Source organism: Xenopus laevis, chromosome 9_10S, assembly GCF_017654675.1.
Source record: "Xenopus laevis strain J_2021 chromosome 9_10S, Xenopus_laevis_v10.1, whole genome shotgun sequence".
Taxonomy (NCBI): Eukaryota; Metazoa; Chordata; class Amphibia; order Anura; family Pipidae; genus Xenopus; species Xenopus laevis.
This window is the reverse complement of record NC_054388.1, coordinates 65,466,562-65,485,764: the sequence shown is the minus strand read 5'-3', so window position 1 is coordinate 65,485,764 and position 19,203 is coordinate 65,466,562. Positions and strand designations below refer to the sequence as shown.

Sequence of the window (19,203 nt, the reverse complement as noted above, 5' to 3'; positions counted from 1 at the left end):
GTCATTTTTCTCTTGTTACAGTTGCTGCTAATTTGCAGAAGATGATAGATGACCCACTGGCATATAAAGCATTAACTTTTAAGCTGGTGAGTGGCTGAGCAAATGTATTTGCCACGTACATGATCCATTATGAATATTGTGAAACATGTTTTGGATGTGTTAGATTGCATGTTTCTCGTCTAACCACAATTATTATGCAACCCTATTTCATTGTTTTTACATTAACATAAACGTGTGCACTAATGATATATAAGATATATATGTCAGGCTCATTTAAACTCAAATTATATAAAATGCTGATTTTTATTGAAATGCTAATTTTTATTGACTAAAATTTATGGTGATGGCAACACAGCACAATTGTGCTGCTGATCCACAAAATATAGGCATGTAAAATTCTTATAAAATTATTGGGTCACCAATTTGGCCTCTCATAATTTGCACTCAGTGTTAACCACACAATAAAAAAAGGCCTATAAACAATCCTGAATAACATGGTTAAATGTCCTTCTCTTGCCAGCAAAGCAGCAAGCAGTTCAGTTACTTTTAATGAAATTTTAGAAGCTTCTGACCAAAAGAGTCGGAGATCCTAAAGGGTAATTTACAAAGCAGTGCAGTGGACAAAATGCAATTTTTGGAAACATATCGCAATATTTTCATCCACACTATGTCAGAGTCCCCTAGACCACAAATTGTTAGTGTTGCAGCCAACAATCAGAGTTGGGATTGGCCATTCAGCATTCAAATTAAGTTGGCTTCTGCTATACCCGCTGTGATAACCATACTGTCATGTTCAAGATGACAGTAGCTCCAGGGTTCCTCAGCATCAATAGATGCACTTAACTATTCATCAGAAGAGGCAGGATGGACGGAATGGCACTTAGCACAACTACAAGGAAGTGAAAGGAATGTGTTTGGACACAAATACCTTAAATGAATGTAATCAATAAGACCAACATTTGCATCCATTTTAGTGCAACACCACTTGTGGCTCTTTTTGTATATGGCCCCTCTAATCTAAAGCTTCATCACTGCATGTTTTTGAGCCCTTATAAGGATTAGTTAGCAGAGAGAAATAAAACATGCTCAGCCCTAATTAGAAGTATATAGAAAATAAAAATAAAGATATACTTTAAAAAAAAAAGATATATGCTATTATTCTTTGAATGCATTACATTTTATTCAGTTGAATGTATGCAGAATGTTCATGACCCCCCACTATCTGTTTCTTTCAAAATGCACGATACACATCTTTTTAATAGTATAATAGTCCTTCATTAAAAAAATAAGGTAAATAGACAAGGAACTATAGTGGAATCTATGCAGATATGTATATCAAAATATATTATTCAAGGCCACTTAATCGGTATCGATGAAAAAGTACCTGCCAAGGTGCTCTACGTTTGCAGAGGCTTTTTGGTTTTTGCCTGAAGCTTAAAATGAAAACTGGGGAAGTTTTCTGATAGATGATATACTAAAGGTCAGTAAAATTACTGTATGGTGCAGGAAAATGAAAGCAAGTGGAAAAACCATAAAAGCAGATCGATTTCTTATAAGTAAAAACACAGGCAGTAACAGCATTACAAATCAAGTAGAATTGTTTTTCCCCAAAGTCTTCTCATCTCTGCTGTCACTCGACGTTTCCTAGCTTTTATGATCATTCTCTTCTGAAGCGATTATTGATAAATATAACCTCTTGTACATTCTACATTATTATACCAGACAACAAACACAATTCAAAAAGCAATGTCACTTAAACAGGTGCACTGGAAAAGAATATTAATATCAGTGAAAATAATGTGCAGTTAGGGCTTGTTTACGAAAGCACATACTGTATAATATGCAAAGTACATTTACTCAAAATGCAGCATTTTCCTCAGAATTTCAACATAATTGTGCAATGTGGAGAATCATATATAAACAATAGGGATGTAGCGAACTGCCGATTTGGTGTTCGCGAACACCGGCAAAAAATGCGAACGTTCGCGAACAGTTCGCGAACTTCGAACACCCGCTAAAATCGTTCGAATCGAACGATCGAAGGATTTTAATCGTTCGATCGAACGATTTTCATTCGAATCGAACGATCGAAGCATTCGATCGAATGCTTTTCATTCGATCGAATGCTTACAATCGTTCGAACGAATGGAAATCGTTCGATTTTTAGCGGTCGAAGGAATTCGAATGGTCGAATGGTCGAACGATTTGTATTCGAATCGAACGCGAACTCAAAATGCGAAAGTCGCCCGACGTTCGCGAACATTCGGCGGACGCGAACGGTCGAAGTTCGCGTGAACAAGTTCGCTACATCCCTAATAAACAACAGTGCCTTTGTGACAGTGTTTTAGTATGCATAATATTTTCTGTTTTGCTCATAAAGGGGTGGTTCTCCTTTCAGTTAACTTTTAGTATGTTATAGAACGGCTACATCTAAGCAACTTCTTTATTGGTCTTCATTATTTTGTATAGTTGTATTTAATTATTTGCCTTCTTTGTCTGACTCTTCCCAACTTTCAGAAAGGGGTCACTGACTCCATCTAAAAACAAATGTTATGTAAGGCTACAAACATATTGTTATTGTTACTTTTTATTACTTATCTTTCTATCAAGATCCTGTCCTATTCATATTCCAGTCTCTTATTCAAATCAGTGCATGGTTGCCAAGGTAATGTGGACCAGGAGAGCAAACTGGAGAGCTGTTTAACAAATTCGACTTTTCAAATTTGTCATTTTATAAAATAGCTTTAATGTTGAAAATACACCTCCCATTGAATCTTTACAGGTTGTAGTTGCTAAGGTTTTCTATTATTCTATATTCTCAGGATTTTTTCAACTGACGAATTTCTAGTTCAAATTTGAAGAATTTCAAATCCACATGATTTTGAAAAATTTCAAATTCCTGATTTTTGCCACTATTTGTTTAAAATCGCAGAAAAAAATAAACATTTCATTTTTTTGCCATGTTACTTGATCATTTGTGGGAAGCTGCTCACATTTGCCCCAACTGACATTTACTATTATGAATTGTTACAAGAATATGATTATGATTTTCCTTATTGCCTTTGTAGTAATTTTAATAATTTTATATTTCTTCTTGTTTTAGGCATCTGGTTGTGATGGGACAGAGATTCTTGATGAAGTAAAGCTGATTGGATTTGCCCATCTTAGCATCAGCTGATTAAGAAGCACTTTGTTGACCTGTAGTATCACAATTTTGGAAGAGGCCATCTTATACAAAAAGGGAAAATAGCATAACACAAAACTTCCTTCATAGTCTACAAATTAAAAAAAAAAGGCAACAAGATGGAACTAGCCAATTGCCTGCCACAGTTCGGAGAATCTATAGTGCTGAATGCCAGAGTTGTAGATTCTAGAGATTGCTGAAATCATGCTGGCACCCAATGGGTTAAAGCTGTTATCCAAGAAGACACTCAGTTTTGAAAATCCCGAAACAAAACCAAAAAATAAAAGGAAAGTTGCACTTAAAGCTAATGTCAATAATTCTTAGTTATAGGTATTTTATAAACAATAGCTATTTCTTTGTTTATTGTTAAAAAAATAATCTGCTATTTTAATTGTGCTGTTGATTGACAAGACGGCCCATTTTCTGTATAACTTTAAAATTAATATAATTCAGAAACAATGATTTATTAGCCAAACTTGAATCCTAGTTGTAAAGAGAACTGTGAATTTTATTTTCATATATTTAAGAATTGCACACCCACTGATTGTGTTGTTAATAGCTGCAGCATAAATGTTAAGGGTGATTATGTGCTTGAGGGGTCTTTAAATGCTTAAAAAGTCTGGACAGGATCTATTAAGTGACTATTAAGCTGCTACTCCACTTCTGCTGCAAGGTGTGCTTCCTCTAATCGCCTGTAGTTTCTGTGCACCAAAGTTATCCTTTGAGTGCATACTGAAATATGTGCATTTATCTAAAATGTTCTCTGCGTGCATTGCTGCTACAACCTATATGTCTGTGCATGAGCATAAATCTTAGAGAGAACACTATTACCCAGCATCCTCTAAAATATGATGACTAGGTGCTGGAATTTGTCAGCCAAAAGCCCATCACTGTGTAGACCTAGAAATTATAAGTACTTACCCTGTCTGTAAGCAGGGTTTTTGTTTCATTTATTTTCAATGCACTAGAGCAGAGCTGAGCAAAGGCAAAGGACCCCTAGTCATATGTCTAAATGCAAATATGGCAAGAATGTTTGAACATGATATGCTCTGTTCTCACACTTTACTGTTTAGGAGGAAATATAGTGTAGCTTTAAAATGAAGGTCTGTCACAATGAAAAAAAAAAAGAATTGTGTTCCTAGTAACATTCATTTTGGCATTTGCAGATTTTTAATTTGTTTGTGTAAAATGTATTTAACATAGGGTATTTAGTTGAAAACAATTCAAATGGCTCTCTATTAGCCTATCAATAAGGATTTACATGAATTGCTGGCACAGGTTCCACTACATCATATAATGCCATTCTTGACAATTCTGTCAACAGTTTCCTGTTTCAGCAGGAAAATAAGCCCATGTACAAAATAAGATCCATACAGAATAGGTTTGCCGAGATTGGAGCTTGGCTGGTCTGTATAGAGCCCCGACCTCAACCCACCTGAGGAATGAATTGAATGTCTGGTGCAAGCCAGGCCTGATCACCCAACATCAGTGCCAACCTCTTCAGTATGGATATAAAACAATGGTACTAACATCTTGTGGAAAGCCTTTTTCAAGCCCATTACACCAGTGTAAATTCTGAGATGTAAACTAGCTGAGCAAATCTGGATTAAAGAATGGTCTTTAAATTTAGCCACATTTACACATTTCAAAGTCTTATTCATATTTTGTGGATTTATAAGGAGCATTTAGAAAATATTAACAGTTGTAGCCAAAATGTAGGTGCCTTGAAGTTAAAGCAGCTTAGGAATGTACCGAGATCTGCCTTTTCACATTAAAAAAGAAGTCTTTTGGGTTAGCAGATTTTTTTAGAAAAACCAGGAGCACTTCTAATAATAGCAAGTTGCTAGGCTGTGCTTGCTGCAGTTTGATTTAGAAGCATCTTTGTCTTTGATTATATCCAAGATGTTGTATATGTTTCGATCTTTGGATCAAATAGCACATTCTTTCCTGTTTGATGCTCAGAAATGTCTTTAAAGTTTGTTAGATGTCAGCCATATTCTTTGATAATCTTGTATGTCAATATGGATGCCGGAGCTAATATTGTATTTGCATTTTGTTTCTTTGTAAGACACTTGCACATTACTTAGAATGAAGACATTTGAAAATGGATTTGAATTTTTTTAGTGGCTACTAAATACAGTATCAGCTGGACAGCGCCTTTCCAGCCATTGAGCATGGCAGTTTGCAAATGAAGAATTAAAATGTGTAATCTTAAATACCAGTTGGTTTGCCATAAAGTAGATTGTGACGAAACTGGGGGGTAGTTCACTCCACCAGGTTTACTAAGTGGGCAAAAATAAAAAGGAGACTATAAAAAATACCAATACTCCCAGACTAATCCAAAGAGACCTACACCTCGGCCATAGGCACAACTCAAAACCAGCCAGAATGCACCCAGGTCCTCTGACCCCATGGATGGTGCTTCACTGGATCTCCCTGAGTTATGCCAAAACTTTAGAAAGTGCCACAGCGCTTGGGTAGCATGTGACCACCTGGTCATTAATATGCCCACTTCACCCCAAATCCTATCTGTCTGGGCCCACTCAGCTCTTAAAAACCTGTAGGCCTTAGAGGTACCAGACAGCCTAGGGCCCCACTACAAACTAACAGTGTAAGCAAAGTTACTACGCAAACACCAAAAAGGATACAATTTTAGGTACTTTTCATCAGCCAAGCCAGTAGAGTTATTGATTGGAATTTAATAGAAGAAGTTCACAGCACACAATATTTACAAATGGTTCTATATATATATATATATACACATACAGCACAGTTAAGAAAAGGTGAAAAATATTGAAAAACTACCACTTATGTCCCTATTGTAAGAAACTGCAAATGGCCTCTGAGAAATTAGAGGTTTAGTTTAATCCTGATTGCAGAGATCCAGGGAGTCCTTGCACAACTTGTTGACTGGGTTGCTTCCTCTGCAGAGACTAACCTGGGCGAGGCTGCACAAGGGTTTTCCCAAAAGCAGAGGCACATTACCAGGGATGATTGACAAATCCCTGAGCCACTCAGATGGGGCTATACTAGGCTATCATGACAGTTTGCCCCATCTGCCAATCACCTTTACTGCCTGAAGTTGAGCCAAAACCCACACGGTCCTCAAAGAAGAAAGGAAAGATGGCTCCCTGGTGTATACATAAACACCCCAATGGGGGAGGGGAAACAGGAAGAGACAGGGGTCTGCTTGCAGCAAAAGACCATAAAACTGCAGGAGGTAATAAACCTGCACAGAGCCTGCAATGTCTAACCCCCCTTTAAAACATACACAAAATAAATATAAATTGTCACATAGATGTATCCAAGTTTCAATTTTTAAGACACTTTAGTAGGCCAGAATTTAGTAAAACAGAAGTTTAGAATCAACTTATTTTCCTATTTTTATTACCCCATTGTTCTTGATCTACTATGGCATTATACTGTATACCGTAATGTAATTATTTCAGTCAACGGCCTGTTTGCCATATGTAAATGAGAAACTGCATATGTAATCTATATTATGAGGGGCTGCTTTGTAAAAACATTCGCACAGGACAAGACTATTTCTAAATAGAGGATGTGGGGGATCCATTAAATAATACCTTTATATTGCCAGGCAGGCTGTATCTGTTGCTCAACCTATGGCAGGTGCTAATCTCTGAGAGTGAAGGTACTGTATGGCTCTATTTGCTTTGCCGAAACTGATAATCAACTTGATAATGTGGTTTATACTTCCAAGGAAATTCTGTAATTGTGGATTAAGTCATATTGGTCTAATTAGCTGGATCACTGTTGATATCCTTGGATGGATCTTGAAATGGCATGCAAAAGCCAACAGCCCTATGTTACATAAAATGCAGCCCCCCTGTACATCTATTTCTTACTTTATGTGGTCTTCTACAGCTGTCCTCTTCCTTCAGATTTAAGTCTTAAGGCAGCCATACATGGACCAAATGAGTAGTCGTAAGGCTTAATGGACACATGGGATGGCCATTCTTCTTATTGTTCTGATTATTCAGGCAGAAAGGAAAAATGATTAAAACAGCAGGAAGTGCCTCATCTGCCTAGGCACTGGCCTTCATGGTGCATCAACAGATGACATTTTAATCCTGGCCGATCCCCTGACCGGCCAATAACCATAGGACATAAATATTATATTGGATTGACAAGCCAGCATACACACACAGATATGTTTTATACAACTGTATCTGAGCATGTATGTCACATTTACCTTGCATGTAATACATTGCCTCTGGATATGCATAGGTGCAGGGTACTTAAACTTAATGTGTTCCACGAACAGGAGAATTAATTTCATGGAGGTGGATCAAGGAACCATAGTTAAACTTCATGACTGCACAATTTTATGTGTCTTTTGGCTCCCTATGCCATAAAGGTAACTCAACTTAAATTCAATGTAGATAAAAGTATTTAAGTGCCCTTATATTAAATTTGGCTTTAGGTGCCATTTAAACAATAACATAATCCAATGTAGCCTTATTTAAGGGCTGGGATTTGCTGCAGCATACCACTAACTGATTTTCATAGCCTTTATTGTTGATTGGGATGTAGTCAGTTGTGTCTGTGATCAAATCTATTTCTATCACACAGTTTATCAGGGGCACATGAGCACATTGTTGTTGTGTGAAGGGAATCCTATATACTAACCGAAGGCCTATCTATGTCCCGAGTGGAGGGGAGGCAGATGCGCACGCAACTTCGGTTAGGATCTATGAGATGCGCGCGCAACTTCAGCCGAAAGACATAGATGCGGCCTTCGATTAGCAGATGTGCTGGAAGGTTAGGATCAGAACAGGTTAGGATCGGGGAGGCAGATGCGCTGGAAGGTTAGGATCTAGGGAGGCAGATGCGCTCACCGTCTCCTTCTGCCTCCCGCCGCCTCTTCTTTCCTGCTTACTCAGGCGGCGACCGCTGGAAGGTTAGGATCTAGGGAGGCAGATGCGCTCACCGTCACACTAGGGGAACCGGTTGCGTACCTGCACGAAAGTCTGTATAAGCGTCGGCCATCTTGCTACTCCTCTGCGACTTTGTCATCCGCCCACTGCCAAATCCGCCCACTAAAGTCTGTATAAGCGTCGGCCATCTTGCTACTCCTCTGCGCGTTTGTCATCCGCCCACTAAAGTCTGTATAAGCATCGGCCATCTTGCTACTCCTTTGCAAGTTTGTCTAATGGCGGCGCTAGCGTCACTCTAGGAGGGGAACCGGTTGCGTACCTGCACGAAAGTCTGTATAAGCGTCGGCCATCTTGCTACTCCTCTGCGACTTTGTCATCCGCCCACTGCCAAATCCGCCCACTAAAGTCTGTATAAGCGTCGGCCATCTTGCTACTCCTCTGCGAGTTTGTCATCCGCCCACTAAAGTCTGTATAAGCGTCGGCCATCTTGCTACTCCTTTGCAAGTTTGTCTAATGGCGGCGCTAGCGTCACTCTAGGAGGGGAACCGGTTGCGTACCTGCGTGGGTGGCCATTTTTAGCAAAACGGGCTATATTATCTCCAAAAAATATTGATGTTGACATGATAAACAACCAAGTGATTGCATTACTTCCTGGACAAAGCTGTGTCTTTCTGAGTACTGACTGTATTGATTCTGAAGACGAAAGTGAGAAACTTAACTTCCCATTAGAATATTTAAACACTATCAACAATGCTGGATTACCACAACACAATCTTATACTCAAAGTAGGAACAATAGTCATGCTGTTAAGAAACCTTAAGGGTAGGGGCACACGGCGCGATTTCGCCGCGATTCTGCGCTAAGCGAGTTGTCGCTGCGTTTTTTAAGCCGAAATAGCTTTGCTAACTTTGGCGCTGGCGTCAATGCAAATCGCGGCAAAATCGCTGCGCTAATTCACACGCGGCGATTCGTTTTCTATTGTCGTCCGAAGTTGCCTCGCTGAGCGTTTCCGGGCGACAGTAGAAAAAGAATCGCCGCGTGTGAATTAGCGCAGCGATTTCGCCGCGATTTGCATTGACGCCAGCGCCAAAGTTAGCAAAGCTATTTCGGCTTAAAAAACGCAGCGACAACTCGCCCAGCGCAGAATCGCGGCGAAATCGCGCCGTGTGCCCCTACCCTAACACTAAGCAAGGTTTATGTAACGGTACACGGTTGGTTGTGAAGAGCATGAGACAAAATGTTATCAAGGCAGAAGTGCTTACAGGATCCCATAGCGGTGATACTGTTTTGATTCCCAGAATTGACCTTACCAGTTCTGACCAGGAATTACCTTTTAAACTTAAACGACGACAATTCCCCATTAAGGCTGCATTTGCCATGACAATCAACAAATCACAAGGACAAACATTGGATAAAGTCGGCATTTACCTATCTGAGCCTGTGTTTGGTCATGGTCAACTTTATGTTGCATTTTCAAGAGTGCAGCGTTCATCTGATGTTAAAGTCAAGATTTTAAGTACAGCTCACCAGGGAGAACTCATTCAAGGACAGGAGAACATTTTCACAAAAAATGTTGTTTATAAAGAAATTTTTCAGTAACACTTTACTACCAATAAACTCAAAATTTAAGAATTCTAATAGCAGATAGGTAATAACAAGCAATAGGCACAGATTCACTCTACATCCCCACAAATTAGCGTCGCCAGTTGCTGCCTGGGGATGCCGAGTGAATCAGCACCCATCGCATTTTGCTGCCTCACTGTTGTTACCATTCTTTCATTAACGATTCTTTAGAGAATCGGGGGTTTACTGGTAAAAAAAGAAGAGGCTGACTTTTTTAATTTTTGCTATTAGTACTTCTTAGCTAATCCCATGTAAAATGTATCCCCTTAATGGACTACAGTAATTAAATATTATTAAGGAAAATTATTTTGCCTTGTCAGATTTTTTTAGCCATTTCCACTTGACTTAATTTAACTCAGTTCCATTTAAATGTTTACGCAAATGAATGATGATTAAATTGTAAAAAAAAAATATATATATACTACTGTATATAACAGATGTGTTGGCTACATTGTGTCATATAGCAAAACATTAGCATATTCAGTTCTGCAGATCAGCAACAAAAGTAATTGGGGGAATGTAATGGTCTGGTATCCCACAGAAACCAATCAGCTGCGTGTTTCCAAACAACTGACCAGTAAATGCTGCCAGCTAATGAGTTGCTATAGGTGACCAGAACGCAACAAGCCCCGCTCCTTTTACTGTTACCGCCTAAATTACAAATGCAGACCACTTCACTGTTCTTTTAGTTTTTGTTTAATTCAAAAATAATCTCATAGAAATATTTATGCTTTTATTTTAATATTTATTTCTTGCAAACCTCTTGTAGAAAATAGGCAGAATCTCTAGTGGTAGAAGTCTCTGTTATTAACATACCGCAACTAGCTTTGTATCACAGCTTTGACCACATCGGGTAACCTTGCCTACAGCACTGAATACTACCAGGGTAGTGATACAAATTATGTTTTTTTAATCATGAAAATAACATTGGCACATTGGAATAGGAGATTTTCAGAATATTCTCTTGGGTTAGTAAAGTAAACAACTATTGGCAACAATGCAATTATTTACAAAGAATATTATTCATGTCTGTAGGCAGCAGCTAGCGTTTACTGATCACTCAAAAGACCAGAATAAAGAATGGAGAGACCCTTAGCTGAAGACTATAACACACACTTTCCCATTCCGATCAATCCATTAGCAAATAGCATACATGGACATTGACAACTTTTCTCGAGCTTATTAAAATGTATTTGGCCAAAAAAAGCTTTAAGAGGGCCTACGGACAGCCATACACTGACTAATCATTGTACAAGGCTCCATACCCTGATCTGGCTGCCGTATTTATTGTTCCAATTGTCCATGCAAATTGTTTTATACAACATTACTAGTACATGTATGTACAGAAGTAGTGAATCCCCGTCCCCGATTACTGTAGGGGGTAGTCATGTCACATACTGTATACCAGGGGTCCCCAACTTTTTTCACCTGTGAGCAACATTCAGGTGTAAAAAGAGTTGGGGAGCAACACTAGCATGAAACAAGTACCTGGGGTGCCAAATAAGGGCTGTGATTGGTTATTTGGTAGCACCTATGTGGACTGACAGCCTACAGGAGGTTGTGTTTGGCAGTACATCTGTTTTTTATGCAACCAAAATTTGCCTCCCCGTCTGAAATTAAAAAATAAGCACCTGCTTTGAGGCCACTGGGAGCAACATCCAAGGGGTTGGGGAGCAACATGTTGCTCACGAGCTACTGTTTGTGGATCACTGCTGTATACCATATAATTAGGGGGAGATTTTTCAACTTTTGATTAGAAGTTTTTCCATCTAATCAATTTTTTTTAATATAAAACTCATGAATTCAATTTATGGTAAGAAAAACTTTTATTTAGCTCGAAAAAATTCATAAAGCTTGAATGTAAACCACCGCCATCTAAAAGTTGCTAGGTTTATGTAGACAGTCAACAGAATCTGTCTATGATCATTTTAATGCATTTTCTTTAAATGTGAGTAAGTTTTTTTTTTTTCACAATTTCTTTTTCTATTGAATTTTTTCTATTCGTTTTTTTTTTTTTTTTTAAAACACGCAAGCATTCAAACTTTTTAAAAATTTTATTCAAAGTCACAAAAACCTCACAACCTTTACACAAACTCAATTTTTAATTAATAAGCCCATTAGTTTAGCAATCAGATTACTAGTTTTTCTAGAAAACTACATTGCTGGTCTGGGAACCACATGCTCCCACTATTGAAACTGTATAAGATTCAATACAAAGTCAACATTATCACTTTGCTATTATTCTCTCACTCTCTCAGAGTGCACTAGATATGCCTACCCAACTATTTCACATTCCCTATTGCAACTATAGACCTATGTTCAGGCCCACTGGCAATCTGTGGGTTTGGCAAATGCCAGAGGGGCTGCATAAGGTCCTATAGAAAGTCAGTATTTAGTGGGCTGGTGGGGGCTGTTTGGGCCTCTATGTGGGCTGATTCTGCCTTGAAATGCCAGGGCCTATTTTAATTCTCAGTCCGGACCTGCCTATGTAATCAATCTCCATTTTGCTCTCTTAATTTTCATTTCAGCATGACATTGTTTACTTATTCAGTTTAAAATGCTGTGGAGTGCAAAAGAGTATATGTCTCCTTTCATGAATATCTTTTCCCTTTAAAGGCTGGCCATGTCAACTGCACAGTTCATATGTCAAATTGTATGTACACAAAGTAAAAGAAGTGCATAACTCAGCTCAATGCCATCAGATAAATGGCAACAGGAATAAAATATATTGTATTATCAATGCGTGATGTCTATGTAGTGGATCAGTTAGTAAATCTATATATTCACGGCAATTAAAATTCCATCTTCAGCATATACATTACATAATATAAGGCTAAAGTGCCATAAACACATTCTCCTATTATCTTATGACAGATTTTTAGCATGAGTAAAGAAAGGTATAGAGAGAGGTTGAGCAGGAGTGATTGGAGGCGTAATGGTCCATCAACAATCATCTAAATCACAGTCTTGACAGTTATAAACTCAGCCTAAGTGGCACTATACAGTTTAACCATCCACAACAAAATTATTGCTTTCAGCTTGTACTCTGATGGAGCATTATTGCTGTCTAGGCAAAGCAAAAATTATTAGACATTGTGTAGCCCAAAATGCAGAATAATCTCACCAAAAAAAGGTTCTTACGGTGGCTCCTCATACTGCACCTCTTGTTGAATACGAATATACGAACTGGTGAACATTTCTTGTTTTAGAAGTGAGGTAAAACTTTCACAAAATGTCCATTGTCTACTGGAAGGCTGGGTGCTGAGCAGATAGTTTAATTAGGTCTACTTTATAGGACCATTCCTGATCTTGTTGGGCTAATAATACAACCCACAGCATAAATGCACCCTTGATGAGGCAAAGAATGCTAAGAGTTGTAGCCTGGCAACAATTAGGGGCAGATTTATCAAGGGTTGAAGTGAAAATTCAAATTTTGAGCTAATTTTTGTGTACTTCGACTAGGGAATAGTCCAAATTCGATTAGAATTTGAAAAAAAAAAGAAAAAAATGAGAATATCGAGAGTTATCATGTACTGTCTCTTTAAAACTGCGACTTCAACCATTTGCCATCTAAAACCTGCTGAATTGCTGTTTTAGCCTATGGGGGACCTCCTAGAACCTAGTTAGAGTCAATTGGTGGACTTTGAAAAACTTTGAATCGAATTCCATCGCATGAGCTGTTACTCGATTTGTACGATTCGAATTCGATCGAAAACAGACCTATTCGATCTAAAATGGACCTGTTCATCTAAAAAAACCCTTTGATTTAAGTTCGGTTGGTCTTTTTGCATTCGAATTTCGAGGTTTTTTAGATTTCGAAATTCGACCCTTGTTAAATCTGCCCCTTAGTGGCAAATGTTCTTCACAGCCCTTTTACTATTTCTGATTTAATTGTGGGCTGCAGATTGGTATTATTGTTGGTGGTCATCTCCATAGTACGTCATTCAAATCATAAACAACACAACAGTACTGTGATACTTGTCGATACTTTGCTATCTTATAGAATGATTAAAAAACTGAAATATGGTATATGGTACATTTCATGAAATGTATATTTTGCTTCTTATATTAGGCAATAATACAAATATTTTCAGTAAGAAAAATATACTTCTTTCTCCAAGTTTAATATCTGAACTACAACCGTAGCACATTCATGTTTTTGTGTGCATCATCTTAATGCTCAATAATCCCCATTAGGAAAACCTTCTGTGCAGATTTTAGTGCACAGGAAAATGTTATTACCTTAAGGCTTCTAGTAATTACTACTGCTGGAAAGAGATAGAGGCTTAAGGGGCAATTTAGTCCAACCCAGCACTGGCAAAATCCTTTTAAGGTCCAGCTGATAAAGCATTATGACAGACAATATTCCCATGATTTTAAACTCAGTAAACAGTCTGAAAGATAGTTGACAATATTCCTTCAATTCAGAAGCATTATTACAAAGAGGATGATTTATGTGCTTGCTATTAATAGCAAACCGGCTCTGTAAATGTCAGATATCTAATATTTATGTATTTGCGGTATATAACACCAATGTGAATTGTGTAATAATGCTGCATTGAAAGAAGAAAAAAGATTATTACATTTTTTTTTAAAGTGGTATCTCATTTTCCTGACCATGAGGATATTGCTGATATATTGTAAAGAACATCAAACTGCGAGGAATAATTTTGAAATTCCCAGCTCAATTATTGCTAGGGATGGGCGGCAAATTTTTGGCAAAACTAAACGGGTCAGATTCGCCCATTGCTAAATCTTTCCCTAAGTTCAAAAAGAACATGAGAAGAAGATACGTTTGGTGACAGTAACATTTTCAATACTTCAGTAGACGGCTAAATAATGGCTTCATTCAGTTGTTTTCTATTTTTATTTTTTTTCTGTTTTTCTAAACTCATTTGAAAAAACAGTATCACGTTTCTCTGCTTTTTTTTGTTGTTGTCAGTTTTCTAAATGCTTTCAACAGCCTATGGAAAGACCAACCTAGCCATGGTAATCAGTTTCCATTATAGAAAGATGCTATTTTTGAAAGCGCATATACTGTATATAACGTTTACATAAGAATTAGAAGATTCCCCCATTCCTGCCACCGTTGAAAATCAAAAAGGAACATTGTTATTATTATTATTATTAAAAATAATAACATGTATTTATATAGCGCCAACATATTGCGTAGCACTGTAAAGTAAATATGATTATACAACTAAATCACATGAATTACATACATAGAACATATGGAGTTACATACATCACAATCAATACCGGTACAAAAGGTGAGGAAGGCCCTGTGCAGAAAGAGCTTGCAATCTAAAGGGAATAATACACAAGGTGTGAGAGAAGAGTTGAGTAGCAGGTCAGTAGAGGAGCGTAGTAAAAATATCTCTCTAAAGCAGATGTAGTACAACTACCAGCCAAGACTCTGAATAGAATCATGAATTATCTCAACATTACATAGTTACATAGTTACATAGTTACATAGTTAAATTGGGTTGAAAAAAGACAAAGTCCATCAAGTTCAACCCCTCCAAATGAAAACTCAGCATCCATACACACACCCATCCCTACTTTTAATTAAATTCTATATACCCATACCTATACTAACTATAGAGCTTAGTATCACAATAGCCTTTGATATTATGTCTGTCCAAAAAATCATCCAAGCCATTCTTAAAGGCATTAACTGAATCAGCCATCACAACATCACCCGGCAGTGCATTCCACAACCTCACTGTCCTGACTGTGAAGAACCCCCTACGTTGCTTCAACAACATTAATGGGAAAGCTGTATAGCCAACTTCAGTAAACAGACACCTAAGTGGTCAAATGTATTCCCTTTCCAGTTAGTTTTACCCCAATTTTCTACCTCCATCAGAGGATATGACAAGATAATCAAAAGTTCAGTCTATGCATACATTTTCACATGGTATCCCCAAATGTCCTTAATGCATCTTTCTAACAGTAATATATTATATTTCTTTTGACAATGCAAAACAAATACAAAACCTTTCATAACAAAACTCAACCACCCTCAATAAGGCACAAGTAGAAATAATTTGTGACAGACCTACGCCTATTAAACACATGATCTGTTTTATCCCCTTGTAGCTTTGATTGGTTGCAACCCAGTTGTAATTGTTCAATGCAGAAGCTTCTTTAATGGCTTCCATTAAAGAATGAATAAATGTACTACACGCTCCTCCTTATTGGAATTGTCTATTTACACTACACGTGGCAACAATGGCAACAAATTTTTAGCGAGGCCCTCTCCTGTTTCAACTGGATAATTACCCTGTGCACAAAGTAATCTCTCTACACAGAGCCCTGCCTATATCCATCTGAACACCTTAGGAATAATTTAGAATGCTGATGTAAGTCAGATGGGATCAAGCCACATATTAAAACACATGAATAAAGCAAAATCCAACCAATAATATTCCAACATCTAGTGGAAAACCTCATTACAGTTGGAGAGGATAAAGGCTGTTTTAGAAACAAAGAAGGGACCACCTTTGTAATAAAACTTTTGATTTTGAAATGAGATGTTGAACAGACAGATGTCCACACAAAGTTTGGCCATATAGCATAGTCATAAGGACTAAAGGACTTGGAGAAGAATATCTATAATAATCTGAATCATCTTCACTAAAAAAAAAACCCTTGACTCTTTACCCCAAAAATTAATTGTTGTAAAATGCAGTCCAAATGTTCAAAGGTTCTGATGACATTATAGAACTTTTATTTGTTATCTCATGTAAAAGCAAATGTAGTTCTATGACATCTTTACAGCTAAATATTCTAGGCTTGGATCCATTTAGCCTTCATCAGTAAACCAACAATTTGTTCAGTCAGTTTTTCAATTTGTTTTTCATTTGTTACCAAATTAACAAAAAACTTTAGATGAAGAAAAAAAAATGATATTGCCGAAACGTTGAATAAACCCATTTTTTTCTTCACAAAAGACCTATGACTGCGGATTTCTTTGCTCTATTGATTTTGATATATGTTCCAGCACCTAGGCATTTCCATTGTTTTCTGAGTGCACCTATCCAGTAGTATATATATATATATATATATATATATATATATCTATCTATCTATCTATCTATCTATCTATCTATCTATATATATATATATATATATATAATACGTCCAGAGTGGTGCACACCTTCCCAGAGTGTAAATTCCTGGGTGCTGGTAAACAATTAGTAATATACTGTATCAAAAAAACCGCACTCACAGGTCTCTCCTTCAAAAAAAGCCGCAAAGGCTGTGATTTATTTCTTCGACATTTCGGCTACAACTCTAGCCATCCTCAGGAAGAACAAACATTACACAAGTATGGTCATATTTAACATGCAGTGTTGGCGCCAAAACCGCCTGTGACATCATCATCGAGTGCCCACCACAACATAGAGTCATGTGATTAGAGAAATGTCAGATTAACTTGATCAAACTTCATAGTGACTGAGCCCGTATCACTACAGCTCCCACATCGCTTGTAGTGATCCGGATCTAAGCGTACCTGACGCTGGGACATGTCTCCACAAGGAGTGAGTGAGGGTGTCTCCTTCTCTCTATGACGGCGGTGGTAACTGCACAGAGGGACACATTGGTACAGAATGGTGTGGTGGGGCTGCGACTGCTAGCTGGGGGTAAGTATATCGCTAGCGCGATGTTTGTCACTACGTGACATCCGGATTGGCTATGTATTTTTTAATAGTTTTGTCATGGATTAGCAATCACTCATTGGCACTAGGCATTGGGCATACGGGCTCTGTCACTATGAAGTTTGATCACGTTAATCTGACATTTCTCTAATCACATGACTCTATGTTGTGGTGGGCACTCGATGATGATTTCACAGGCGGTTTTGGCGCCAACACTTCATGTTAAATATGACCACACTTGTGTAATGTTTGTTCTTCCTGAGGACGGATAGAGTTGTAGCCGAAATGTCGAAGAAATAAATCACAGCCTTTGCGGCTCTTTTTGAAGGAGAGACCCGTGAGTGCGTTTTTTTTGATACAGCATATATATATATATATATATATATCATAAGATTCTTCTGTGCCTGCCTGGAAAAAGGTAATTGCATGTTACTTATGAAAATTAGGTATGAATTGCTAAAGCAGTTTAAATTTAGAGAAAAAAAGAAAGCTTTCAATTTTACCTACTACAACAGGCATTTCAACATTTTCCAGGTGCAGCTGCTCAAAAAAGAGCTGAACGCACATGAAATGCCTTTCTGTTTGGATGACCTGTGGTTCACACTGTGAAGTGTGGGTTCTTTGGAAACAACACTATACAGGAGGTGATTCTAAATTGAAAAGCACAAGCAGGAAGAGAAGGAACAATACTGCATTTTGTAATACAACCGTAGGCAGTGGGAGCCAGTGCAATTCAATATATTACATTAATGTTCACTTCACTGAAAAAAAGCTTTAATGGCTCTTACCTGCAAATGCATACACTCATATGTATGCTACATGAATCAAAAACATCTGTTTATATACACAGAGCCAGATATATATAAAGCAGGCAGGATTCTCATTGGAGCATCTTCTTGTAATAAGTAGCCCAATTCTTATGAATGTGTTATCCAAGATGTGTTTCTTTTTTTGTACTTTAAAGAAAGACTGAACCCAATGTCGGACTGGCCCACAGGGATACCAGGAAAACTCCCGGTGGGCCCAGGTGTCAGTGGGCCCTGATGCTGCCAAACATTTGGCCTATTTCATGGTCATTCCCTATTTATATTAGAACAAAGAGGTGAAAATAAATAATTGATTATACTATGTAAAGAAAAGACACTAGGAAAATAGAGGTTGATTGAGGAGAGGAAGAATACTAGTACTGAGAGTGGGCCCCTGGTCTACGGTTCTTGGGTGGACCCCTGTTGTCCCAGTCTGACACTGACTGAACCCATTCATAAGGCTGTCCCTCTGCAAGACTGCAAACCCTAGTTCTCTACAGAAGTTGACAAAAAACTTAACACATTGAAAACAATTCACTTTTGAGAATTCTACTGACCAAAAACTTCATTATAAATGCAAGAAAATTCACCAATTCCCACTATGTCAGGCATCTTGATGTTATCTTACATGCAGTGATAATTTAATGTAGTTTTGGTTTCATTGGATTACACTGGAATCAGAGATGGGGATAAAGTCATACTTCAGTGTTGAAAAAAAGGTGCTAAAACATTCTGTCTCCAGTTGCAAGAGCCAAAACAAGGAGCCAGATTTATACAGATCAGAGGGAATCCTCAATGGAGGATTATTTTACATTTGAATTGCAGCCACAAGCTTGAAGACCTGTGTAAAGTGGGTTAAACTATTCAGGACAGTAGGGTTGAGTTCCCCTTTAAGAATTCATCCCTGATAATGTTTCTTCTTCTTTATTTACTACAAATTCTTTACATGCAGTGTATACAGGGCTTCTGTCAGAAATCACAGGGCCCCATGCAATAAAATAATCAGCTCACCCAGGGCCTAATGGTTA

The 19,203-nt window shown here is 37.8% G+C and overlaps 1 protein-coding gene across 1 annotated transcript in view; it reads left to right on the top strand.

The window, feature by feature from the left end:
* stk39.S (serine/threonine kinase 39 S homeolog) overlaps positions 1–7,821 on the top strand; it is a 166,500-nt gene extending 158,679 nt beyond the window's left edge. The window contains exons 17-18 of the mRNA XM_018238844.2: positions 22–86; positions 3,104–7,821. Of these exons, the coding sequence (XP_018094333.2) occupies positions 22–86; positions 3,104–3,178 (140 nt within the window). The 3' untranslated portion in view covers positions 3,179–7,821. The remainder of the gene's footprint in view (positions 1–21; positions 87–3,103) is intronic.
* Positions 7,822–19,203: the final 11,382 nt, after the last annotated feature.